This window comes from Peromyscus maniculatus, chromosome 10, assembly GCF_049852395.1.
Source record: "Peromyscus maniculatus bairdii isolate BWxNUB_F1_BW_parent chromosome 10, HU_Pman_BW_mat_3.1, whole genome shotgun sequence".
Taxonomy (NCBI): Eukaryota; Metazoa; Chordata; class Mammalia; order Rodentia; family Cricetidae; genus Peromyscus; species Peromyscus maniculatus.
Genome location: NC_134861.1, coordinates 89,150,608 through 89,177,317, shown reverse-complemented (window position 1 = coordinate 89,177,317; position 26,710 = coordinate 89,150,608). Strand labels below are relative to the sequence as shown.

General features: G+C 43.4%; 1 protein-coding gene across 1 annotated transcript in view; it reads right to left on the bottom strand.

Annotated features, from left to right (window-relative positions):
* Fras1 (Fraser extracellular matrix complex subunit 1) overlaps positions 1-26,710 on the bottom strand; it is a 420,836-nt gene that overhangs the window by 124,744 nt on the left and 269,382 nt on the right. Inside the window, exons 23-29 of the mRNA XM_006975359.4 lie at positions 24,481-24,627; positions 21,803-21,943; positions 21,027-21,167; positions 19,340-19,480; positions 16,233-16,503; positions 11,786-11,870; positions 8,729-9,055 (exon numbers count right to left, since the gene is read on the bottom strand). Of these exons, the coding sequence (XP_006975421.1) occupies positions 8,729-9,055; positions 11,786-11,870; positions 16,233-16,503; positions 19,340-19,480; positions 21,027-21,167; positions 21,803-21,943; positions 24,481-24,627 (1,253 nt within the window). The remainder of the gene's footprint in view (positions 1-8,728; positions 9,056-11,785; positions 11,871-16,232; positions 16,504-19,339; positions 19,481-21,026; positions 21,168-21,802; positions 21,944-24,480; positions 24,628-26,710) is intronic.

Sequence of the window (26,710 nt, the reverse complement as noted above, 5' to 3'; positions counted from 1 at the left end):
AGATGGAGAAGAGTGAAGATCAAGAATTATGTGTGCGTTGGGCGGGGTGTGGTAGTAGATGTGAACTCCTTACTCATAAATCACTCACCATTTGGAAGAAATAGTTAAACAAACAAACAAAAAACCCACCAACTTTAACACAGACATGTGAGTGATAGATGGGGAGAGCCCTGATAAGCTAATTTTTAAAAAGTAAAAGTATGCTTCATATTAAAAATTAAAAAAAAAAACAGAAACAAAAGTCCCAAGAATAGATGAAGAAAAGAAGGAAAGAATCATTTCCCCCTATATCATCTTCCTTCAAGATGATACAGCTTAGTGCCTGGAGAGAGATGTTCTAACTTCTCAGAACCACAGGGGAAACATGAGAATCCTTTGCCTCATGAGACAGCATCCAAGGGCCAAATCCTGAGCTGGCTAAATATTCTGGGACTTCTAGAGGCAGGAAAGAAAGTAGGATTTTCAGTAACAACCTTGTGAAGTCCAACATACAGTGGAAAGCCACAGTAACCAACTCATATAATTCACCAAGATTCTTGTCCATTGACCTCGTAAGATATTCTAACTGTAGCTTCCCTGTTTAAGTGGTAATGGCTCCCAGTTGGCGGAACTGTTTGGGAAGGATTAGAAGGTATGGCCTTGTTGGAGAAGGTCTGTGACTGGGGGCAGGATTTGAGGTTTCAAAAGCCCATGCTATTCTCAATAACCTCTCTCTGCCTTGCGTTTGTAGACAAGGATGTAAGCTCCCAGCTACTGCTCCAATGCTGTGTCTGCCTGCCTCCTGCCATGCTCCCCACTCTGACAGCTGTCTTCGTCACTGTTTTATTACTGTGAAGTGATACCATGACCAGGGTTACACTTAGAAAAGAAGGCATGCATGGGTGCTTGCTTATAGTTTCAGAGGTTTACTCCATTATCATCATGGCAGGAGCAGGCACGGTGTTGGAGAAGTACATCGGATGGAGACCCATATCCTGATTCATAGGTGGGGGTGGGGGTCTGAACCTGGCGTGGGCTTTTGAAATCTCAAAGTCCACCCCCTAGTGACCCACTTGCTTCAATAAGACCAGAAATTGTTTTGTTTTTTTAATCTCTTCAAATAGTGTCACTCCCTGATGACTAAGCATTCAAATATATTAAGGGGGTCATTATGATTCAAACTACCACAATGGTATGGACTTACCCTCTTTCCTTTATAAGTTGCCTTGGTTATAGTGTCTCATTGCAGCAATACAGAAGTAACTAAGACACACCCCCAACTAGCCAGGAAGCACTGGCAGCACTCCACACAGCCAAAGTTCTGTGTTCCATAGACAGAGCACATGAGACTCTACAGTCAGCACACAGTCCATAGGTAGCCTTGAACACATCAGGGCACTGTCATAGGGAGAGTGGAGGCTTTCAGCACAAAGCTGGCTCTGCAGTCTTGAGAAAGGCCTAAAATCCTCAAACTTCCCCAGAAGAGAGATCCAAAAAAAATAGAACAGATATATGCAGAGGCTACATGTTTGAAAGAGCTTTAAAATCTTTAGCTGGAACTGAATGCCAAAAGTCTTTTTCTTAGGAAGCCAAACAGTACAAACTAGTAAAGGTGACTACTTCTTCAAACACAATCAGCAATGCAAAGTTTCAAGGAACACAGGAAACATAACCAAAGAAACACAAAACCACTAGAAGGAGAAAATAAAGCTACAGGGCCTGGCTCTAAAGAAATGGAAGTCTATGAACTACATGACAAAGAATGCAAAACAGTGCTCTCAAAGAAGCACAAGTAACAGGTGGACACAGACAGTAAACTAAACATGGATCAGGAGCATAATACACAATGGAAGTTTACCAAAGGCAACAACCATTAAAAAAAAAACAAAAACAAAAATCCTATAAGACGGGGCTGGAGAGATGGCTCAGAGGTTAGGAGCACCGACTGCTCTTCCAGAGGTCCTGAGTTCAATTCCCAGCAACCACATGGTGGCTCACAACCATCTGTAATGAGATCTGGCGCCCTCTTCTGTATACATAATAAATAAACAAATCTTTAAAAAAAAAAACAATTTAAAAAAAAAATCCTATAAGAAACCCGGAGCTAAAAATACAATGTATGAAATTAACAACTCAAGAGAGCGTCAACAGAAAACCCCACTGAAAGAGAAAAAAGAATCAGTGAGCTGCAAACAGATCATCTGAAACCATCCAGTCTGAGGAATAAAAAATGAAGAACAGAAGTATAAAGAACAGACCCTTGTTCATGTACATGAATAATGACAGAAAACGTTTGGATCTGAGGTGGGAAATGCTCACCCAAATCACTGACATTCAGAGAACTCAAAGCAAATTGAGCCTGAAAAAGTATTCACATGATGGTCAAGTTTTCAAAAGTGAACAGAAAGAGAATTCTGCAGGAACCCCACACGACAACTGCAAGATTACACAGCACAGAGATGTTATGCCTGGAGAGTGGAATCATACAGCTAAAGCTATGAAAGGTAAAACTGAAATCCAAGAATAATTCACTGGCAATGCTGTCATTCATAAATGAAAGAGAGGCTTTCTAAACAAACCAAAGCAAGTATTGTTGACCACGGCTTGGCTGACTGGAAATCCTGGAGTTCTTCAAGTTGAAATGAAAGGATGTTAATTAGCAATGTGAAAACTCACCTACAGAGCAGAGTATAGTTGACTGTTCCTACAAGTTCTAAATCCATGAACTCCACCAACACCAGGCTGGACACATTCAGGAAAAACTGTTGTCTCTTCTAAAGAGGCACAGCCTGTATTTTCTATGCCATTATTCCCTACAGAATTATGTATATATATATATATATATATATATATATATATATATATATATATATATCTTAGAATGACAAAAATATTAAAGACATTTAAAAACTATAGAAATTTGTTAGTAGGACTGATTATATACAAAGCCATAAATTGTGACACTAAGTATCGGGGTCAAGGACACATATGAGTGGAGAGCAATATATGATTGAAAACGATGTATCAGCTTAAAATGGACTGTTGTAACTTCAGAACTTTATGTAAGCTTCACTTTAAATCTGCAGTAGATATAGAAAAGACAAAGAGATAAGAATCAAGGCACCCAGGTCCCCCAATCATCACAGGATATTATTCAGTCATTATAAAAAGGAGGGAATCCTGCAATTGTGAAAATGTGGAGAGATTTAGAGGACATTTAGCTAAAAGAAATAAGCTGGACACAGGAAGGAGACAAAAGCTGTGTGTTCTCACTTACATGTGGAATTTAAAACAGTCAGATTCACAAAGAAAGCAGAATGAGACTAGACAGGGGACAGGAAACAGGGAAAATGGAGGTGAATGGTCAAATGGTGTGAAGCTTCAGTTCCACAAAGCAAGTCAGCTCTGAAAATCTATACAGTACAGCCGAAGGTTACCGATGCTGCGTGGACTGCTTTGTGTTGCTAAGAGGGCAGATCTGATGATAAATCCTTACCAGAAAGATAAGCTATAAAGGTAAAGAGACTCACAGGAGACCTTGGGAAGTGATGGTGTCCATGCATGACTCGGAAGTGGTGATGGTTTCCCTGCTCATAGCTCCAAATTCGTCATGTTATAAATATGAAACATGTAGGGCTTTTAATTTTTACTTATTGTTTGGAAAAAGAAATACTAATCATCCCATTCATCTTGATCCTGGTTGTTTTTACTGTTTTCTCTTAGGAAGAGAAGAGATGGATGGAAGACTACATAAAATCTTTTCTATGGCTAATGTGTACAAAAGCCGACTCTTACTGTAATTTCCCCCATTGTTGACATTTTGGAATTTACTTTTTTCCTTATGGCTTCTCTCCATTACATATCCCCATCAGCTCAATAAATTAGTTATTTTACTAGTTGAACAATCCTGCCCTCTGATGTTTTATGCATCCCTCAGAGTACATTAGCAGGCAATGAAATCCCAATGAGTAAAATTGAGGACGTGGTTAAAACAGTGATTTAAATTTAAATAGTTCTTCTAATTCATTTCATAGAACAATAGGCATAAAAATGCTGGTAATAAAACTTAGCCATTACATATTGTATTACTAGTAAAAACATTAATGTTGTGAACCATAGTAAAAGCAGAAGCCTCCATTCTCTAAAACAAAATGCCATCCCCTCCCCAAATGAAACTTGAGTCATAAAGAATGGAACTTCCGCTCGAATGATACCATAGCCCAATTCTGGGCCCAATCTTCCAGATCAAAGTTTTCAAAACTCTACTGTTTAGCAAATGGTTAGTTAGATAGTCTTTTTTTTCCCCCATCACTTATTCTATAAAAATATATCTTCATTTTCAGGAGCTCATTTACACCATAGATTTAACATTCTAATGTGGCTGGACATTCTTGACGTAAGGGAAGAACAAGTGGCGTAGAAGACACGAGGTGAGGTGAGCGAGCAAGAGGAGAAAAGGGAATTTAACTAGCATGGCTTCGTGTTTGTCAGCAAGAGCTCAGAGGCTTGCCATTGCAAGTCAGGAGCATACAGCCTTTGCTTGGTGTAGAATCCAATCTTAAGTCAGTCACACTTTTCCCAGTGTGTATCTTATGAGACAATGGCTTGAACAAGCTAAATCGCTCCCTGCACAAAAAGGAAAGCTGATATTCCGAGGGGATTTGGTCATGCCCACTCGTATATCAAATGTTTTTACACCACCGACACTTGGAATTCACACAAATAATCGTATCTAACTGTGTCCCCATAAAAACACTAGTGGGAGGCATGAGTGAAGTTGAGGGGAACACAATGGGGCGTTTTCAGCTACGTACCGGCAATGCCACAGCAGAGCACTCTCAGAGACAGGTTTCCAGGCAGCTCTAACTATGGCATTGGGGAGGGGACTGTTAACATTAAAGCATTAGCTAGCTGTCCCAAAGAGCTGCTCAAACAATAAAGGAGGTCAGTCAGGTTCTCACGCTGGTAGCCACAGTGGAAAGAAAGCACAGGTTCCAGAGGCACCGTGGTTAACGGGAAAGCAGGTAATTCCTTGAAAATCCAGCAGAAGGGCCATCTACCACAGAGCGAAGTCCCCTGCCCACACTGTAGCCCTTACAAGATGAGCAACTTCCTCAGAAGCATCTGTCTCTAGCAGGCTTGGGTTTGGAGAGCTACCTAATTAACCCAATTAATGAAAACCTGTTCAACAGAACATTCTTTATCACTTTTTCACCCTTTTCCCCCCTTCTGCCTCCTGCCCCAGTTAAACATGTCTCAACATCATTCCTGATTCGATTTTCACCACTGAAGCCCAGCATCCTCCTGGAAGCGGCAGCGGAGTTTATTCACCGCCAGGCCAAGTTTGGGTGAAACAGGACTGAACTCATAGGTCCTTTGCTTAGCCCAGAAGAGCCACACCAGCAACAGCAGAGGGGCCCTGGGCACTTCATATCTGGCACAGACCATCTAGGAGACAGAGACATAACCAGGCATCTGGCTCAAGCCATTACACCATTACAGCCACCCGTCCAACAAAAACATAAAAAGTGCTCTGCTCAGAGGGTGAGACAAATCAACACTACCTCTCACAAAGCTTCCTTCTGTTCCTTCATCAGAGGAGGACCAGAAAAACAGGCTAAATTTTCCACTGAACAAGATAGGGATTCACTTGGGTATCTATTCATAAGGATTTACAACCTCCTTGTCCATTCCATTAACACCACCAACTAGGTACCAGCCAGTAACTGGCTCTTCTCCAGAATGAACACATAGGCAGCCTCAGGGAAAGAGTTCTCAGACCCATCTTCAGAAATGGCTCTTAGAATGAAAGCAATCACATCCAACTACACATCCACCAGACACTGGAACACACGAGTTTTATTTCCTGAGCCCAGTAGACCTATGATTATAAATAGCCTTTCTAGTACCAAGCTGTGGTAAATGCTGAGGGAAGGTTCCAGAAGGTATGAGGCCCTTGCTTGGACAGGACACTGAGAGGAATAGATTTTTATCTTTATTTAATTCATCAAGGGAATGAGACTCAATATGCCTAAAATATTGAAAACCAGAGGCCAGTGTGAAAAGAGTGTCCTGGAGGAGTGTGAGAAGCTGGCACATTTGACATGAAATCTTAGCTCCAGAGCTCAAAACCGTTGTGAAAATGAGTATTTCTAAATCTCTTTTTTAGTTTCCTCTTTCGGTAAATTAGAGATAATTGTACAAACACCACAGAATGAATGGGAAGATTCAAAGGAATAATTCATACCAAGTTTTAGTGTCCAGTAAATGTTAAAAAACAAACAAAAAGCCTTTCTACTCATACTATAATTTCTTTTAGAAGCAATGAGGCTATACAATCAATACTCCAACCTTCCATCAGGGCAGGAGAAAAAGACCCAGAGAAAAGGTAGAAAGAAACGTTTTAATTCCTAAAAGGAAAGTAGTAGATATTTGCATACTCCAGTCATGGATATGGCCAACTGGTTATTAGCACACTCTGACGATGCTGAGGAGGCTCAGGGCGCCGGTGTCACAGTTCTGGTGCATGGTCACGCATCACTGCCTGGCTAGGGAACCACAGTGCTGTATGAGATGGAGGGACGGGAAGGTGCAGGGAGAAAGGTCACCACCTCAACTCACTTGTCAGGAATCAGCAACAGACCCAGTACCTCCCTACGGGACTCACGAGGTATAAGGCCTGCAAGGAATTAAAAATCTGTGCCTTGTGCCTCCCCCTCCCCCTGCCCTTATGAATTAAATCCTATTTTTTTTTCTGTTTTGTATTGGTAGCCAAAGCAGGGAAAATCCTAGAAATGCCCTTTCACCCTATGCCATCTCCTTCAAAATTGCACAATACTCGGAGCCCAGCTCCAAACACAGATTGAAACCATGATATGAGAGTCGCTGGTAAGGGCTGCACTACAGGCTTTGGAAGGAAACCAAGAAGGAAGAAAAGAAAACATTCAATGCCTGTCTAGACTTCATATCACCAGAACTGAACCTCATTTCCACAGGTGGCCATGAGAGGATGGTAATTAAGATTAGCTCCAAGGTGGCACCTGCCAGCTCTGCTGCACAATCAGCCTCCCAAACTTCATCTCTCCCATGTCTCCATCTCTCCTCTCTCATGTCTCCATCTCCTCTCTCATGTCTCCATCTCTCCGCTCTCGTGTCTCCATCTCCTCTCTCATGCCTCCATCTCTCCGCTCTCATGTCTCCATTTCTCCTTTCTCTAAATGCCTCCATCTCCTCTCTCCCCAGTCTCCATCTCTCCTCTCTCCCAGGTCTCCATCTCCTCTCTCGTCTCCATTTCTCCTTTCTCTAAATGCCTCCATTTTCTCTCTCTCATGCTTCCATCTCTCCTCTTTCTAAATGCCTTCATCTCCTCTCTCCCAGGTCTCCATCTCTTCTCTCTCCCATGTCTCCATCTCTCCTCTCCCATGTCTCCACCTCCTCTCTCTCATGCCTCCATCTCCTCTCTCTTATGTCTCCATCTCTCCTCTCTCTCATGTTTCCATCTCCTCTCTCATGTCTCTATCTCCTCTCTCATGTCTCCATCTCTCCTCTATCATGTCTCCATCTCCTCTCTCTCATGTCTCCATCTCTTCTCTCTCATGTCTCCATCTCTCCTCTCTCATGCCTCCATCTTTCCTCTCATGCCTCCATCTCTCCTCTCTCATGCCTCCATCACTGTTTTCAACAAGAACAAGTCAGCACACGTGTGAAATTTAGATGTTGCCCTTCCCAGGGCAGCATCATCTGCTTTGCGTGATCATTGGTGAGAAAGCAATTTTAAACTGTCCTCAGAAGATATTTATTTAGCTAATCATTAATACTAACTCTGTGGGTTGTGATATTTAGAATGAAAAGCTAAAAATATTTCAAGTTTCTAAACATGCTGCCATGGGAAAGAGCCGATTGTGGTGTGACTATGGAAAGGGCCTCCATGAGGAGCAGCAAACTTTGAAGAATGCAGGCAAGAGGGTTTGTTCCTGAATGGGTTTAGCTCAGCATCTCCCGAGATGTGACAAGCATCTCATCTGCAGTGTGCAACAACATCCTATGTAGGTCATGAACAAAACTATATAGAATGGCTGTGTATTTCTTTAGAAGTTTCAGTGAGGGTATAATTCCACATGAAGCCCAAGGTTTTACCAGTATTGTTGTTAGGATGAGACCATCATAAAAGAAGCAAGGTGACTAAATGAAAAACATTAATAAATATTAAGCAACTAATGCCACAGGTGCTCACGAACATGGCAAAAACGTACAACGGTGGCATGTCAGGGACTTAGAATCAGAAGCATGTCCCTGTCGCTCGCTCATGACAACTCCTGTGGTTACCAACAGTCTCCGCATTCTTTCATCTTATTTCAGCTTGGCTAATAGAATATTTGAACTTACTTCTTTTCATTAATTCCAATAGCTAGACAGTGAGTTTCTCATTTCATAAGCTGTGGAAGGCCACACATAAGCAGAGATGCCTGGATCCCCATGATTATGGTCAGGCAGGAGACGCAAGGAAGAATAATAACACAGTTTTATGGTTGCAGGCCAATGGAGAATCCTTTCAGGTCAACAGGGGACCTATTAAACCACTCTGACCTTATATATGAGATACTTAATAAGCACCTATACAATAGACTGCTGGAACAAAGAAATGAGTACTTCATCATAGCCTAACTTTACGAGCATTACCCAAATAGTCCCAAGAGTAAACCTCCACAGGCAGACACAAGGAAACCGTAGCCCTAGGGATGACACCTACCTTGGGCACATTCTTCACACGAAAAAGTATATTTTGGAAGGAGTGTCCATCATTGAGCTGCAAGACTACAACATCAGATGTGCTGTTTGAGCCATCGTGAGCATAGAGGAGGAGGCCTCTGGAGAGTTCATCCAGATGGAACTCATGGACGGGGGCTGCAGGGGCTGGAAGTGTTTGGAGCAGTTGGCCGTGACGTGGAGGATCAAGCACATTCATGACCACATCCTGTGGGTTGTCATCATCCCGGATGTCAAGCAGCTGGGTAGTGATGGCTGCCTGTTCTCCTTTGTTGATGTGGAGAACCTCATTTCTCAGCACATATGGGGCCTGTGGAGTGGAAGAAAAGTGGGAAGAAGAGCCATTGAATAGTTGACGCAGGACAAGACAGCAGTGTATCTAACTTGATTAGACTCCTTTAAGAAAATCATGGAAGTGCCAACCTATTCCATGAAAAAAAATTACTTGTCAGGAGTGTGGTGGCCACAGTGACTGGAGTTATTTTGTGTCTCTGGATTTTAGAGGTTTCTCAGCTGCTTAAAAACCAGAGTTTTGATACAATGCCATCTGCAAGTGCTACTTGCTTCTGGGTTTCTAAATGTCTCAGCCATCTTGGATTGTACCCCACCCCCTGCACTTGCAGGAGAACACAGCTCAGATGTGAGGAAGCACAATCACATGTCTGAATCCAGGAGGTAAGTAATTCAGAGCTTTGGGAGGCAGACGCTTCACTCTAGGCCATACCGAAACATGCCGACACAGTGGCATAAGTCCATTCTCTGAATCCATGATATTACTAGTCCCTCTTGGTAACATTCTTCCACTTGGATCCATATCTCGGCAGAGCCCCACCCCAATTCAGCTTATAAAGCCATACAAGATCCAAGACCATGGCCTGGTAAGACAACCACCTAATTCATGTCACGCCGCTAACACAGTAAAGTTAATATGTCTTCCTAAGAATTGTCAGGTTGTTCCTGTTACCTTAGGAAGCAGATAAATATTCCTCTTCAGAGATAAAAGTTAATGAACCATCGTAGAGCGCGCGCGCGCGCACACACACACACACACACACACACACACACACATCAGGAGGGAGGGCCAGGGGAAGAAGAAGGTGGGGAAGAAGGTAAGGGGAAGAGAGAGAAGGAAGGAGGGAGAATGAGAGTGAGAGAGCAAGAGGGGAGGAGGGAGGGAGGGAGGGAGGGAGGGGGGGAGGGAGGGAGAGGTCAGAAGTCGAGGAAAATGCTATCTTAGCTTTTATGTTTGAACTGTCTAGGATTTTCCTCAACACACTGCCTTCTGCAACCCCAATGACTTAAAACTACATAAGCACCCTACTCCCAGCCTCCTGGAAGTCACAATCATCCACCATCATAATATGTAACTAATCCATCACTATAATAATCACACTACTGTGCAACTACTCAAGATTCCCAGGTGAGAACTCTCACACCGTGCGTGAGCCTATGTAGAGAAATGAATAGACCCTCACAGTCTGAAAAGGGAAAGGTCAAGGATGATATATAAAAAACAATCTACAAACAGAACATACCAAACTAACTTACAAGAGAAAAATCTCAGGGTCAAGATGACAGCAAAATATTACACACACTTACAATAACTAGAAAAAGTTAAACTTCCTTCTAAAATTCCATCTTCAAAAAGTTAAACTGATAAGAGTGCATTATATAATAAATAAAAATGAAACATGCCATTGTTGTTTGTTCACTTGACTGTGGAGAAACAAACAAAACCCAGAAAACTGTGGGAACACACCATCTCATAGTAGAAGGTTGTTGGTCAATATCTACCCCAGATCTTTCATTGGCCAAACTGTATTATGCCCAGACACAAAAAGCAAAACCAAGACATCTGAGTTTAGGAACTAAAGAACGTCTAAGCCACTGAGTCTCAAGACTGGCCCATGTTTACAGAGTTATATTGTTAGCTTTAATTAAAGCAAGATTTATACACTTACCTTAGGGCCAGTTTCTAATCTCTCCTCAGTGATGTCACCTCTGATGTGACAGTGCCATTAAGAAGAGCTAAGGCAGGTATCATTGTCACATGGCAGTTTCTTCTGCCTTAGGCTTACGCTATTACTCATGGTCTATGGCTTTACTTTGGGACTGAAGACATGAGGTCTTGGTATTTGGTATCCTGTTTCTGAAGATGATATCTCATCCTCTTGCTGTTCAGTGCACAGAGATAAATATGCAAAACTAGTATATCCTCAGACTAATCACAGTGCCCCAAGTGAGCATTCTATAGCTGTGTGTGTGTGTGTGTGTGTGTGTGTGTGTGTGTGTATTTATTCTTTTTGCACATTTCATCTGTTCATTCCCTCTAGTCTAGTGCTCAGAGCTCTGTATGGATTATGACCTGCGAGTACAACTTCTTGGGGTAGCGAGGAGACATGAATGTCAAAGGCCATGTTCTTGAATTTCCTTGCCTCTTCAATGATTTCCTTGGGTCTATGTTTGGCTCCTGACCACAATGACACTTCATTGAAGCGGATTCCTAATGGGATGCTCTAAGTACTGTAACTGTGATAGCCCTGGGAGGGTCTACGGAGAAAATTGATTGCCCTACGAACAACGGAAACACAACTGGAGCAGTTTTTAGTTACTCTGCAGGGCTAGCCTCGAGTTCAGTTCATCAAGGGGCCAACCTCGAACAGTCTAGAACCCAGACTGTGACGCCAGCTCTACTGGCGCAAATCTTGGCTTTTATCAGCCAGATCATTCCAGAAGAACGAGCTAATCTCTGGTCCCTTAGTTTTCTCCTCTGTAAACAGGGGACACTATTTCACAGGATCGGCATGCAATTCAACTCAGCATCATGTGAAATACACACAGGGCAGAGGCACAAGAAGAAATTATTATTGTCAATGTTATTATCCAAAGAACTAAAAATGAATCAAATGGCATTCTGTGGGAAAACCAGGAGAACATCAGCTCAGCTCAATCATTTGTGTTAAAGTTTCAGGAACGCTGGCATTGTCCTAGAGGACCAGTGGGGGATGTCAACTTGTGTACTGTTGGGCACTTTTATTACCTGAGTTGAAAATGCTTCTATGCTGATCAGCTGTGGCTCCGAGAAGAATTGCTGGTCGCTAATTTTCAAGGAAAAGTAGCCTTTCCTAAGGAAGTCCCCAAGGAAGAAATGAGAGAACATGATTATTTCATTAGTTTTTAGAAAGACAAAGGATTAAAATATTTTCAAGCTGTATTCACACAACAATTGAGATCAAATCATTACAGTCATACAATATCTGCATTGTAATCAGAAAGTACCAAAGATGAAACCAGTCAAAAACACTCCTCATGGGGCTGGCTGGGTGGTTCAGTGGGTAAAAGCATTTGCCGTGCAAGTCCGGTGACCTCAGTTCCTCGAATGGCATGGCAGAAGGAGAGAAATGACCTTGAAAGTCATCCTGTGACCTCCACATGTGTGTCACGACACACAAGTCCCTGAAATCATTCATACGCACATCCCTCACCTACACACATGCACACAGAAATAACATACTTTTAAAAACACTTTGTTCTCTAAGGTCTCATAGTAACACAAAAATAATGCAGCTGAGCTGGGCATGGTGATGAATGCCTTTAATCCCTCCAATATTAGTAAGACAGAGCCAGATGGATAGTTCCAGAACACTCAGCGCCACACAGCTAAATCCTGTCTCAAAACAAGACAAAACAGAATAACACAACTGATTTGTTTCATATTTTTTAAAGATGAACACAGACACACCCACACAGACAGACACAGACACACACACACACACACACACACACACACACACACACACACACACACACACACACAATTACTTGTTGGTTCAATAGTGGTTAAACAAGTTAGAGAATGGCTAAACTGAAGAATAGAAAGGAATCCTATAGCTCCACAAGGTTTAAATGACACCCTTAGTCCAGCAATCCCTGTAGCACGAATCTTAGAAGGTCTTATTAATAAAATCAGACCTGAGGTACTGGGGTGAACGCTGGAAGATCAGAGACGCAGAACAAGCCACAGCCACCTCACCTTGCCAATTCCTCAGCTGATCCTGTTCCCTCAGACTGGAAGCCTCTGAGTCCTCACCCGAATGGATCTCAGCTGAACTGCTGCACAAAAACCTAAAAGCTTAACCAGCTCTAGTTCCTGGTTTTCATGCCTTATATACCTTTCTGCTTTCTGCCATCACTTCCTGGGATTAAAGGCATGTGTCACCATGCCTGGCTGTTTCCAGTGTGGCTTTGAACTCACAGAGATCCAGATGAATATCTGCCTCCCAAGTGATAGGATTAAAGACATGTGTACCACCATTTTCTGGCCTCTATATCTAGTGGCTGTTCTGTTCTCTGATCCCAGATAAGTTTATTAGGGTGCACAATATTTTGGGGGAACATAATACCACCACATTTCCCCTTTTTTGTCTAAAATTTAAAAAAGCTTATAACTAATACAAGAAAAACTATCCAATAAGTATATACAATATATACAGTCAAGAATTACATTAACAATGTCTAGTCCACCAACATTTGACAGATTCAGACAAAAAAAAAAACTCCATTATATATATTAACAAATCCCTCCCCACACTTCTTCCAAATTCTTGTGGGTGGGCCCCAACAATGTTTGAAGTACTGGGCTACATGATGCCATTTCTAGCTCCCTACCCTCTCCTTACACCCATTTACTGAGGATACTCCTAAGAAGAGATGGCTGGGTCATCTCTGAAAACTTGGGAGTGGTCTGTTAGCCAAGAGGCAGTCTGACCATCTGACTGTGGCTAATCATCACCTCGTATGTTGATGAGAATGTGGGACAAGCAATGTAGGAATGGGGTGAATGACACCTATGAGCAGACATGGAACAAGAACTGAGTCCTACTTCCATTTCTCAGTTCCAGCTCCTGAGCTTACCTTGGAGCAATTGCTCCAAGGTAATAACCTCTGCAATGTTAGGAAGTCTTATTATTTATTTTGCTTAGTCAAAATTGATTCTAGTACTTGTAGCCAAAAAGACCCAGTGAAGGCTCAGTCTGTTGTGGGTTGACTTCCTACCCTAGACATCTAATAGCTTCAGACCCTGTTAGGAGGGAAGGCAGAGTTGTCTCCACCGACAAGGCAAGCACAGGTCACTGCTGACTGGTGAAATGTGCGGAAGGTACTCTTGGAACTATATGTGGGTAGATCCAGAAAGCAACTGCAGAAACCAAACATTACATGTTGTGTTTCCAGTCACATGACATTTGAGAAAGAGTAAAACTATAGAGGCAACAAACAAACAAACAAACAAACAAACAAACAAACAAACCAGGTCACAGTTGCCAGAGACTGGAATGAAGGGAATAACTAATGTTTTTTTAAGGAGACCAGAGTAGGGTTGGAACTGTTTTCTATCTCAACAATGATCGCAGTAACAACATTGTACACATTTGTTTATGCTCGTGGAACAGAACACTTTAAAACAGAATTTCACTGACTGGGAATTCTAGCTCGGTGTACCAAGCATCAGAGACCTTCCTGCCCCTCCTCCCAGTTCTTCCTCCCTTCATTTTCCGGCCCATTTCAGTTCTGCCCCTCCCCAGTCCCCCTCTAAGTGTCCAGACAATAAGACCAACAGAACCAGGAGGAAATGAATTTTGGTGGCACTGAAGTCCCACTAAGAGCCCCCACATCTCAGTCCGTCACAGCTGCTCTGGCTACATTTACCTATTGGCTCTTACTACACCAGAGCCATCTAAGCCCAAACAAACTCAGGTCTCAAGCATTCTTATCTTCATCATGGCCAGAGCTTTGATGAAAACATAAAGAAACACACGTGTACATCAGATTGACTCCCTTTGTTTCATTGAGAGACAATTTTATGTTTTATGCATCTCTCCCAATCTTGTTCTACTATTTTTGTCATTTCATTTGGTTTTTTTGATAAAGAAAATGCAATATTAAAAGGGATGTTCATCCCAAGAAAGAGTACTGCAAGAATTCCTAAATTGCTGAGTTTTATCCCATTTAAGAGTGCAAAGCTAATTCTACAAGAAATTGGGTGACGTGTGGAAAAAGTTAAGTAGACAAGACGGTTAGCTTCGGTTGTCTATGTTACTTTGCATTTTTCCACAAATGACTTCCAGGCAAATGGCTCCAGATTCAGAGCTTGTGTAGCTCTGTAAGTGTGGTACTGTGTGTGCACATACTTGTGTGCATATGCATGTGTGTGTGAGCGAGACGGTGGGGGGGGCAAGATGCAGATACTTAAGAGCTATACTTATACTTTCAAGCAAAACAAGCCCAGGTGGTGGAGAAGGATTTGGGGGAGTGCCTGGATGGCACGAAACACTCCAGAGCAGTGTGAGCTTGCTGTACAGAAATCTCCATCCCTCGGGGATGGGAGTGTGTTCGTTATTACTAGAATGCTAGGGAGGCAGAATCATTGTAGCTAAAGGGGGAGTTGGAGAGTGTTGGCTTGGAGGACCAGCTCTGTACTTACACTCATACTCTCCAGGTGGTAGAGTGGGAACACAATTTACCCATGGAGTGCTTAACATAATTCCTGGCTCAACTTGAGCACTCAATAAATGTTGGTTGTTCTTGCTCTTATGATATGATCGGTGCAGATTACTGAAATCATCAGCCCTGAGCAATGATCGGAAAACTGCCATCTTTTTTCTTCCTACATATCTTTTAGCCTAAATCTCAACCAGTCAATCAATAAAAGCCGTAAGAGAAACCCCCATGTTTAGAGATGGCAGTAGGAAATATTCAGATGTGTCCTTATCCCTGCTTCATGGGCTTCAGTCCCTTGTTCGCACTCAGTCTGTGGGAGTTATCTGGGCTAACCAAGCAGACCAGGGTGACAGAGAACACAGGCTAATCTTCAGTGGTGGTTTCTGAGGATTTACTCTGCTAATTATAACTCTATATTTGCCGGGGTTCTTGTTAATGTTCAATTGCATTCCGGAAGCATATGTCAGCCGAGGTAGGGAAGACAGCCAGAAATGTGAGTAGCACCAGGGGGAAACTGGATCACGCTTAGAAATTAGCCACAATTAATCTCATAAAGTGGATAACAAAAAGTTAAGTATGACTCTAAGTTTTCTTCCCAAATTCTAGGTGCCCAAGAACACCCTGACACGCCAGTCTTCCATCCTTTACCTGCCCATGCCTCTCTAGCATTGCCCTCATGTGGAGGAAGCAACTCCAGCACCTGGCTATATAACACGTTTTGTTTCCGTGGGGCCAAAAACCTGGGTAATTATACTCAGAATTTTCCTGTCACATCAGAGAATTACCCATAATTATGTGATAAAATGAAAATGCCTCAAACAGAAGCGTGCGCTCCGAGCAATTACAGGGGGAAGATGACAGGCAGCTGGAAGCATTTGTGGAGTATCGATCTTTCCCGATGGGAAGGGATGTTATTAAGAGAGAGGTTGGGGGTGGACGGGCTGAGAGAGGATGGAAGGGGATAACAGGCGAAGAGCAGTTTAGCTCACCTGAGTTTCTCTCTGCTGTGTGCAAAGCGCACTTTCTTGTCATTCACATCTGTCCAGCTAAAGTGGCTAGCCTTTTCCAGCTGGACCTCTTTGCCATTCCTCGAGAGCAGCAGCTGACCGTTGGTGGGCGTGCTCACAACGTGGAACAGAAGATCTTCCACTCTGCCATCCTGGTGTTGGATGTTCAGGAGAGAAAAGTCCAGTGGCTTCATTGAACCGATTCCAAGGGTCAAGGAGCCATTCACATGCAGACTTGGAGTGTACATTTTGTCTGGAAAATGTATGAACCTAAAGGTCAGACTTGTCATAGTCATTAATTGGATTCTAGGTATTTGTTTTAAAGAAAGGGGCCTTTAATGCTAATTCGGAGGTATACAGAGTAGATCTAGGCTATTCTACAGCATCAGCATCCTTCTACCCTGTCTGGATGCACATGAGGATAACTAGAGCTTAGATGGAAGAGTTAGATTGTATACTTGTTGGAAGATAATTTAGAAACAAATTTAAAAAAAGCTAGCAATTATTGTTTTGGCACAGCAAAAATAGTATAAGATACAAATGAAAAATAAACAAATTAATTGGCATCGTTAAAATTAAAAGCATTTGTATTTCAAAACACTGACATAAAAAGACAATCTCCAGAATGGGAGAAAATGCAAATCTTTAATCTGAGGGGAAAAAGACATATCCAGAACACATAACAGGTTTTTATATCTCAACAATGTAGGACAAACTAAAAATGCATAAGGAATGGAATAAGCTTTTCTCTGAAGATCTACACACAAAAGGCCAATAATCACACAAACAGGTACCCAACATTAGTCGCCAGTATGGAAATCAAAACCACAACTATATGGCACTTCACCTCTCTTAGGACAGACAATAATAATTGCTGGCAAGATGTGAAGAAATTAGAATCCTCACATATTGCTGATAAGTATGTAAAATAGCACAATAAATTGGAAATCTAGTCAGTTCCTCAAATAAAATAGAGTTATCATGTGCCCCAACAACACTACTGGTAGATGCCATGGAGAAATATAAGAATATGCCTACACAAAGATTTGCCTGTGGATGTTCATAATAACACCACTCAAAATAGTCAAATTGAAGAAACAATTGGTGAAAAGATAAAGAAAGGCTGTGTGTGTGACTCCGTGGCAGTGCCTGCCTACCATGTACGGGTTCACTATTCAGTATTAAAACAAACAAAAACAGAGGTGAAGAAGTAAATAGATCAGAAGAATGTGGTGTATTCATAAAATGTATTTATAGTCACCATAAAACTAGAAAGGAATGCTATACTGATGCAGGCTATAACATGGACACACTCTGACATGAGGCCAGATGTGGAAGCCAGATATGAAAGGCCATGTACTGTGTGAGTCTACTGATGGGAAATGTCTAGAGTAGGCAAATCTACAAAGACAGGAAGTAAATTAGTGATTGCCAGAGGCTGGAGTGAAGGGAAATGGACTAAGATTGCTAAAGGTTATGAAGTTCCCTTTTAGGCTGATGAAAATGTTCTGGAATTAGATATTAAGGACTGCCACACAACTTTGTGAATATACTAAAGAAAATCACTAGGTAATATAATTTAAAGGATAGATTTTTTTTTGTATAGGTTATGCCTTAATAACTCGAATAAGGATTCATATAGGGATATTTTATAATAGTAGAGACACACTTGGGCTGAACTGCTGAAGATTCTGAATTAGATGTTCTGAGATGGATCTCATTAATTTTATAGACTCTCCAGGCAATGCTAATGAGCTGGCAGGTTTGAAAACCAGTCTTTCCCTGACACACTTGTCACGTTAGATCCATCGAGAGTAAGCAAAGAGACAGGTGTCTGATATCATTCCTAGAAGAGTCCCAGTTAATCAGTAGAGAAAAGGAGTCAGAATTCCTGGGAAGTACATACACAGTGTCATCAAATTTTGATTGTCTCTGTCCACGTGAAACATCTGATAGATTAGGGTCTTCAACAATGACGTAGAACTCGTCTTTTCTACTCAAGGTATTTGGTCAAGGTCTTTATCTGGCAGTGTTTGCTCCCTTCTACAACTAGGTCATAGAGGACAACTTGAGAACACCAAGTTTCATGAGGGTGACTTTTACATAAAGTTATTCTAATGAAAGTGAAATCCATTTTCACAAGTTGACGTATATGGTATCCCAAGAGGCTTTAGCTGACTCACAAGCACTGGAAGGTCCCGGGAAGATTCCCATAAAGGAGGCCAGAGATACATTAATTTTCTTTGTAAAAACTCTAATATCTTTGGAGATCAAAACTGTGGAAACAGATATGTGTTGGCTGTCAGTATTAAAAAATGTCCTGTGTCAGTGCTGGGGTTGGGGCTTGAGGGTAGAACTAGCCTAGCGTGCATAAAGCCCTAGATTCAATCCCCAGTACTGTCAAAAAAACAAAAACAAAACAACAAAACAAAAAACCCTTCATGTTATTCATTAACAAAACCCAGAGAACTCTAGGCCATGGTACAACCCTCGAGCTTTATAGGCCTAAAAATCTTACAGGGTTCAAGACTGGTCTGAATTTAAATTCATGTCTCTTTGCTTTTAAAGTGAGATGTCTGTTCTGTGTTGGGACAGATCCTTCCTAATAGAGCACCTTCCGATCGACTGACTTCAGACACCTGCAGTTAATGGAGCAGTCTCCTCACACTATTCATTTAGAACTTCTCTCCACTGTGTGCATAAAAGATGCACCACTGTACCTCGGCAGAATTAGCTAAACAAGTTCCCATGAACACAAACAATGCATTAGACATGTAATATATACATCATTCCCTAAAGCATGGCCGCAATTCAAGAACACATCTAAGCTTACACCAAATTTCTTCTCTGATAGTTATGACTTTTAAGGTGCAGATCACTTCTTTTATCCCAAGATCAAAGAAATTAGGAGTTAGGTTTTCCTCATTGCCTATGTATTACAAATAGCGTGCCTTAGGGAGCACCAGGGGTTTCCACCCCATAGGAATGCTGAGTTTCATAGAACAGGTGTCAGCCGCATCTGGAGACCCATCATTTGCACAGAGAAATGACTGCTAACATCACCAGACAACCAGCAGAGATGAACTTACCAGCACAGCTTTCATTAGATGGGTGGCCAGAGAAACCAGGGACACAGGTGGCCATGCAAAGGCCGCTCTTCAGAAAGAAGCCGTGGTCACATAAGTGACACCGATCTCGGTGGCTGCATTGCAAGCATCCCCGAGGACAGACTGCCAAGGAGAAAACACATGTAAGGCACAGCTGAGGCACACCTCCTGGTAGGACCACACAGGGACAGAAAGGGGCAGCGACCAGAAGAGCTAAAGCACCAGCAACAAACAAATGCCCCCCTCGCTGTAACGAAAGAGCATGCAGTTTCCCTGTTGATATTGGTAGGGAGCCAATCTCGCATCAGGAGGAAACGGAATCGCTAGGTCCACCGCTCAATTTATATGACGTCATCTAAAGAACACTGCATATGGACAGATGTTCCTAAAGGCTTACTGGCTTGTAAGAGGCGGTGCTTAGAGAGACTAAGAGCATAGCCTCCTCTGGTGGTATCATTCCTTCTCCACCTCTTACCAGCTGTGACCCTGGACAAGAGACTTTTACAGTCTGGCCTGCAATGTTCTTGTCCTGACAATGAGTAGAAATAGAACCTAATACAGACAAGAGTTGGGGATGACAAGCACTAAAATCTGAAGTGCCAGGAACACCGGCAGGGCTCAACTGCTCTGCTACACCACTCTTCACTCTTCCTGTGATTGTTGCTATAATAGCTCTGTCGCTGCAGAGCGAGAATGGGGCCAGTAGTATTAACCGCATCCAGAGAGCTGCTGTTGAGAGAACCATTGGGCTTCTTCTTTGGATCAAGTTAATAACCTCTGAGAAGACAGAGTGCTTCGTGCATAATTGTCCTGCTTCCTTAGTTGGGATTTATTACGGTGAAGCTATACAGGACATTGTAAAGGGTCCCCTGGACTGGAATCAGAAATCTAGGGTTTAACATTTCAAAGTCTCTTTTGTTTTTACGCTTGTAAAACAGGATTCTTACTGTCGATCATATTTCACCAAGTCATTGTGCATATTAAATGAGGTATTACAGATGAAGAAAATGCAGAGAAATGTAAAATTCAATGAGTTCTTCCCAAAGCACTCAGCAAAGACTCAAGTTACCTGTGCTTCTTAATGGCATTATTATTAAACACCAAGTACTCTTTCTAGAGGGTGCACTGGGCAACAGCTCTCAATAGAAATGAGAGCAAATGGGATTTTTTTCTTGGATGACCCCATACAAGAAGGAGGTTAAGACTTTGGGTTTAACTTCAGTTTAATCATAAAAGCTCCAGTATTTCTCACTAAATTACTGCCTAAATCCTGTTCTTCAAAGGTATAATATCAATGTTGGGGTCATGAATGATTTAGCCTATATGCTGAAAATTCTATGCCCATATCAATATGGCTGATCCACTCTTAATGGGTGCTTCACAGCCATTCAATACAAGCTTTGCATTCCAAAAAACGTTGGCCTCATTCCCACAAAGACCTTTAGGAACAATATTGATTCCTGAGAGAGAATTATTGGGCTGCATTCCTGTATCCTGTTTAACCAGCACTTGGCAGGCATACATGGGAAGCTATCAATTACTTAGACCAGGCTCCCTGACCTTTATCCTGAGTCTATGTTAGACGCTCGTGGTTACCTGAGAATCAGTGCATGTGACTTACTGGCTTCCCTGAGTTCTTCCCAAAGCACTCAGCCAAGACTCAAGTTACCTATGCATTTGTGTCTTGCATGATCTGCAAAGTATCCTTTCCCACATTCTTGGACACACTGGGCTTGGGAGAGGAGGAATGGTTCTTCACAGCGTGTGCACTCATGGGGACCTTGGCACTGGAGACAGTGGTTACTGCAGCCTGAAAGATAAAAGTTAAGTCAACAGGAACCCATGTCATTTTCCAAGTAGGCTCTGGACACTTATGGCAAGGGTCAGGTAGCAATAAGACCCTTACACTAGGCAAAGCACTCCAGGAAGAGTGAGGGACCCCGGCTCCTGGTTGCGACTGCTACAACCATCAGTGGAAGACTTGGGACTAGGCTCTCTACCTCTACAAACCTCCATGTTCTTCCTACACAACAGAAGTGAAAACATTGTCCCAAACTCCTCCAAGGGCGTTTTGGATCACATAATGGAAAATGCTAGATAAATACTAAAGTGATTGGCAAATATTCATTTCTACTAAATTATTTATCAGTCTTTCCATTGGTCCAAATTCCTAGGTATACAAAGTTTTCTATCTAGAGAACCGGGTTGTTAAATGTTGAAGGAAATTGAAATTAAGAGCTGACATAAATATGTTTGTGTGGGCGTATAACTCCATGGTTGTCATACTGACATCAGATTTGAGCATATGTCTACTAGGGTGTGGGTGAGGGAAAAGGAACTTGTCACTGATAACAAAGATAGCCCTGAGGAAGGAAGCCAGGACCAGCAGAAAGGCCAAATGAAAATTAGCTCTGGGCTCCGTAGAAACCATAGATAGATGCTTACGCTTGCAGAAGCCCGCGTCCCGGTAGTGCCCCGGTGAGCACTGCTCCATGCACACCCCGTCTTGGAGAACATAGCCATCCATGCACTGCAGGCAGTCTGTCCGAAGAGGCCCACTACAGGCATTGCAACTCCAATCACACTCTAGAAAGAAAGTCTACATTAGATCGGATTCCTTTCTGTCCCTCGTTAGTCCCAGCAACCCACTTAGGAGGCCACGGTTTGTGGCCGTGAGGGGTAACGTGAGGACAGCACAAGAGGGCAGAGAAGCAGATAAGCGAGCTGTCACAGAGCCCCGGCTTGTAGACGTCTACATGTTTCTCTGAGGTTTAGCGTTTCCTAATTATGTCAGACACGGGCATGTACAAGGAGCGGCCCAAGCCTGTGCAGAGCCTGCTTGTCAACAGGGCTCCTGCTGGAGACTCAGAGCAACTTGGCCTTCTTCCAGGGGCACACCTCAGCCTCACGCCACCGCAGCTCTTCATGCCAAACCTACCCTAGGGAGCAGGGCTGCCCCACAGACCTAATCCTGACCTCCTCCAAATACTCAGGGCTCACACGGTACAGAGATATCGCAGCCGTAACTAAGAAGGCTGCTGCCATGGCTGACACCAGACTCGCGCCTCTTCCTGTTGAAAACCTGATGCGGACCGCATAGGAGAAAGAATAAACGATGTGTAAGGAACCCTCCAGGGAGAAGGGGATTGCTGGACAGCTGACGACCTGATCTAGGGCAGAACCAAGTTGTCTGAATGTCCCTTCCTTCAACAAGCACCTATAGGGACACAGTTCACTGCCTCCGGAGAATATAAAAGTGAGACATGCAGACTCTGGTGTCCAAGAGCGTGTGCTGCGGGAAGGCCAGCCTTGGATGTGAACCTCAACAGTCCGGGAGATTGTTAAAACTATCCATCAGGCTCAGCCTCGGGGCTATTGGGTTGGGGGTCTTGAGGGCTGGGGCACAGGGAAGCTTCTCTTATTGGTGATCTGCTGTTATAATCACGGTCGTGTTTGTGGCTGGCATTTTGATGTCCCAGGAAAAACTGACACAATTGGACAGCTCATGTTCAAGAGATAATATTCTAGCTGCTCTTCCATACCTGGGCGATGGCAGGGAACAGCCTGGTGAAGTATGTGAGTTTTGAAGTTGGGCAAGTCTATTAAATGATCATTTTGCTGAGGTTCCTCTGCATTTTCCTGCCTATCTTCCTTAATTCATTGGAGCTTGAATTAAACATACACTAGTACCCATTTACTAAGGCCATAGGAGAGGCAAAATGAAATAATGAATGTAAACAATCAGCACAGAGGCTGGAGGTGGGGCTCAGTGGTATAGCATGCACTTAGGATCCATGGGTTCCTGGCTTCACTTACAATAACTAGGCAAGTGCAATGTCCAGTATGCATGAGCTGCTCAACAGAGCTTTGTTGAGTAACTGTTTTTCTTAGAGAACATATTTCCACTCAAGGCTCTCTCAAGCCCATTTTCCTACCCAGCTATGAATCTGGAAGGACTCGTTTCTCTATTCCCTCACACAGTATTTCTAAGTCCTTAGGTAGCAGGTACATTTGCAAGACGGGACATATGCTCTGACGGTTTATAAAATTAATCCCCTTCATTTATTTGGTTGAATCGGTCCTGAGGGAAAATGACTAGAAACAGAGCCTTAAAAGCCAGCACAGTTATGAAATCATTTACAAGGTGGAGGATCTGAAAGAATCTTGGTTTTTCACCACAAACTGACAGCCCCTGGTTAGAAAGAAAAGAGCAGAAAAGCTCCTGCGGTCATGAACATGGAAGACCACCTAAGTTGACAACCAAGTTGAGATTCTTAGAATGGAAAGTGTGCGGGGTGCCTAGAGCTTCCCGGGTTTACATGACAGGCATTTGACCTCTGTTTGGAGCTGGACCTTCTCTGTCAGAACCAGGGGGTTAGAAGGAAACATGGAGAGAAGCTAGCCTAAGAGGAGACAAGGAAAATAGTCAAACACTGTTCTTTCCCTGCTGAACTTGGCCATAAGAAGTCCAGCTACTGATGAACCAGGAAAAGATACATGGTGTTTTTACACATTTGAGTATGTTAAGGAGAGATATAACAATTCTTGACTTCATTAAGCTTACAGTCAAGCAAATCAGGGCTGCAAATGCAAACACTCACAGGCCCAGGGAGGTAACGGACATCTGAGCCCTAGTGTAAGAGAGGGAACAGAGGAAACTGTGGTGAACTAGCATGAGAGCCATGAGATCTAACCTAGGGTTTTACTATAGCAATGTATTTCTACTAGTATCAGATTTCAGGATTTTTCAAAAGAAATGGAAAATCTCAAGTGTTACATGTGATATGTTCTGGTGTGAGAAGAGATAATCAAAACTTCAACACACCAGGATATAAGATGGCCGAGCAAAGCACATCTATGAACAAATACAAGTAAAGATTTTGTTTGCCATTTGCTACCTCTGTCTATTTACCAACGCCAGATACAATGTTGGGCAATGTGAAAGAACTTAAACAATTTGCCTAGTGGATGCATAAATGCATGAATGAATGAACGCATGCACACATCATTGTTGCTATCCTCACAGGAAGTGGGAAACATCTGACCAAAGTGCCTGTGATGAAGTGGAGTAAAGGAACACCCCTGAATAAAAGAATCCTCACACAGCCCAGGAAAAGCTTTACCTCTGCAAGTCTTGGTGGAGATGTCAAGATAGTACTGGGGGGCACAGGTCTCATACTGGCATTCTCCAAAGAGCAGGACCTTGCTTGGATCTCGGCAGGAGGTGCAGCTGCCCTGTGAATCACAGCTTCTGCAATGCGTGTTGCATGCTGAGTGCAGAGGAGAGGGAAATGACCAGATGATTACAACCACAAATACAGAGGCACTGAGCAAAGCTGGACAGATGCCGCCTCAGAAAAAGCCCCGCTCCAACCTGCCCTTTAATTATGGCCCATAACCTTCCTCTGCGAGCAACAGACGCAGAAAATACCAGTTTTATTTTCCAAAATAGAAGAAGGTAATCCATTGTCTCCGAGATGAATATAAATCCAAGGACAAGAGTCCCATACCTAAATTGTTATGTGATTTAGCAACAGAATTCATACTGACTCGAAGACCAATGGCTTTATTTGAGCATTGCTTAGGAAATTAAGCCCCCTCCCATCATTTATGTTACAGACACATTATTTTTAGGTGACAACTTTATGGTGGAGATTGTGAAATCCTGTATTTTAAGACACTGGACTTGGACGTGACCTGGTTTATTGGCTCACCCAGTTGTAACTCTCCGCAGCCAGGCACACTGTTGATGCATTTGGGGCATGCCACAAACTGGTCTGCGTTCATTTCTGCAGCCCAGCAACCGCCACTGCTCCTTCTACTCAGTACTCCATGGTGGAAACCTTGGCGTCTGTCCTGATTCCTTCCTTTGTCCACCCTCATCTAGCTAGTCACTGAATCCTCGGAGTTCAAACTCTCCAACGGAATGTTAGAAACTTCATGCTTTTCTCATGCCCACATGTGGAGAGGAACCCAAGCTACTATCCTCCTGCTGGAGTACTGTCACGATCATCACTACTGGAGTACTCTCACACAGTGCTCCCTGCTGGAGTACTCTCACACAGTCCTCCCTGCTGGAGTACTCTCACACAGTCCTCCCTGCTGGAGTACTCTCACACAGTGCTCCCTGCTGGAGTACTCTCACACAGTCCTCCCTGCTGGAGTACTCTCACACAGTCCTCCCTGCTGGAGTACTCTCACACAGTCCTCCCTGCTGGAGTACTCTCACACAGTCCTCCCTGCTGGAGTACTCTCACACAGTCCTCCCTGCTGGAGTACTCTCACACAGTGCTCCCTGCTGGAGTACTCTCACACAGTGCTCCCTGCTGGAGTACTCTCACACAGTCAGTTCTCCCTGCTGGAGTACTCTCACACAGTGCTCCCTGCTGGAGTACTCTCACACAGTGCTCCCTGCTGGAGTACTCTCACACAGTGCTCCCTGCTGGAGTACTCTCACACAGTGCTCCCTGCTGGAGTACTCTCACAGTCCTCCCTGCTGGAGTACTCACACAGTCCTCCCTGCTGGAGTACTCTTACACAGTGCTCCCTGCTGGAGTACTCTCACACAGTGCTCCCTGCTGGAGTACTCTCACACAGTCCTCCCTGCTGGAGTACTCTCACACAGTCCTCCCTGCTGGAGTACTCTCTCACAGTTCTCCCTGCTGGAGTACTCTTACACAGTCCTCCCTGCTGGAGTAATCTCATACAGTCAGTTCTCCCTGTTGGAGTACTCTCACACAGTCCTCCCTGCTGGAGTACTCTCACACAGTGCTCCCTGCTGGAGTACTGTGGTGGTAATCTAATTGTTATGAATTATTATTTTGATTGTATGTTAATAAATAAAGTTGTCCGGGGGTCAGAGCTATTAGAGCCATAGACAGAGTGTGGCGGTGGTGGCACACGCCTTTAATCCCATAAGATCTCTGTGTGTTCAGGGATATAGCCAGCATTGGAGACATATGCCTTTAAGACCTAGGGGGCTGTACATTCAGACAGTGACGAGGCAGTCATGTGTTTGGGTTTACAACCAATGAGAAGGCAGAACAACATACTATAAAAAAACGAACCGACAGGAAGTAGGTCTCTTTTCGCGAAGCTGGGACAGCAGGAGGAAGGGTGAGATTTTAGCTCTGAGCTCTGACTTCTCGGCTTTCTCTTTTACATTGTTTCTGTGTTTCTTATTTAATAAGACGGTTGGTTACATCAACATCTGGCGCCCAACGTGACAAGAATCCATTAAAAACTGCTTGGCTTGGCGGCAGGTCCGCTTTCCCGCAAGGGCGGCAGGCGGCCCGCGGCGGCGGCGGCACGAGGCAGCGGCGGCACGAGGCAGCCGGCGGCGATCAGCTTCTT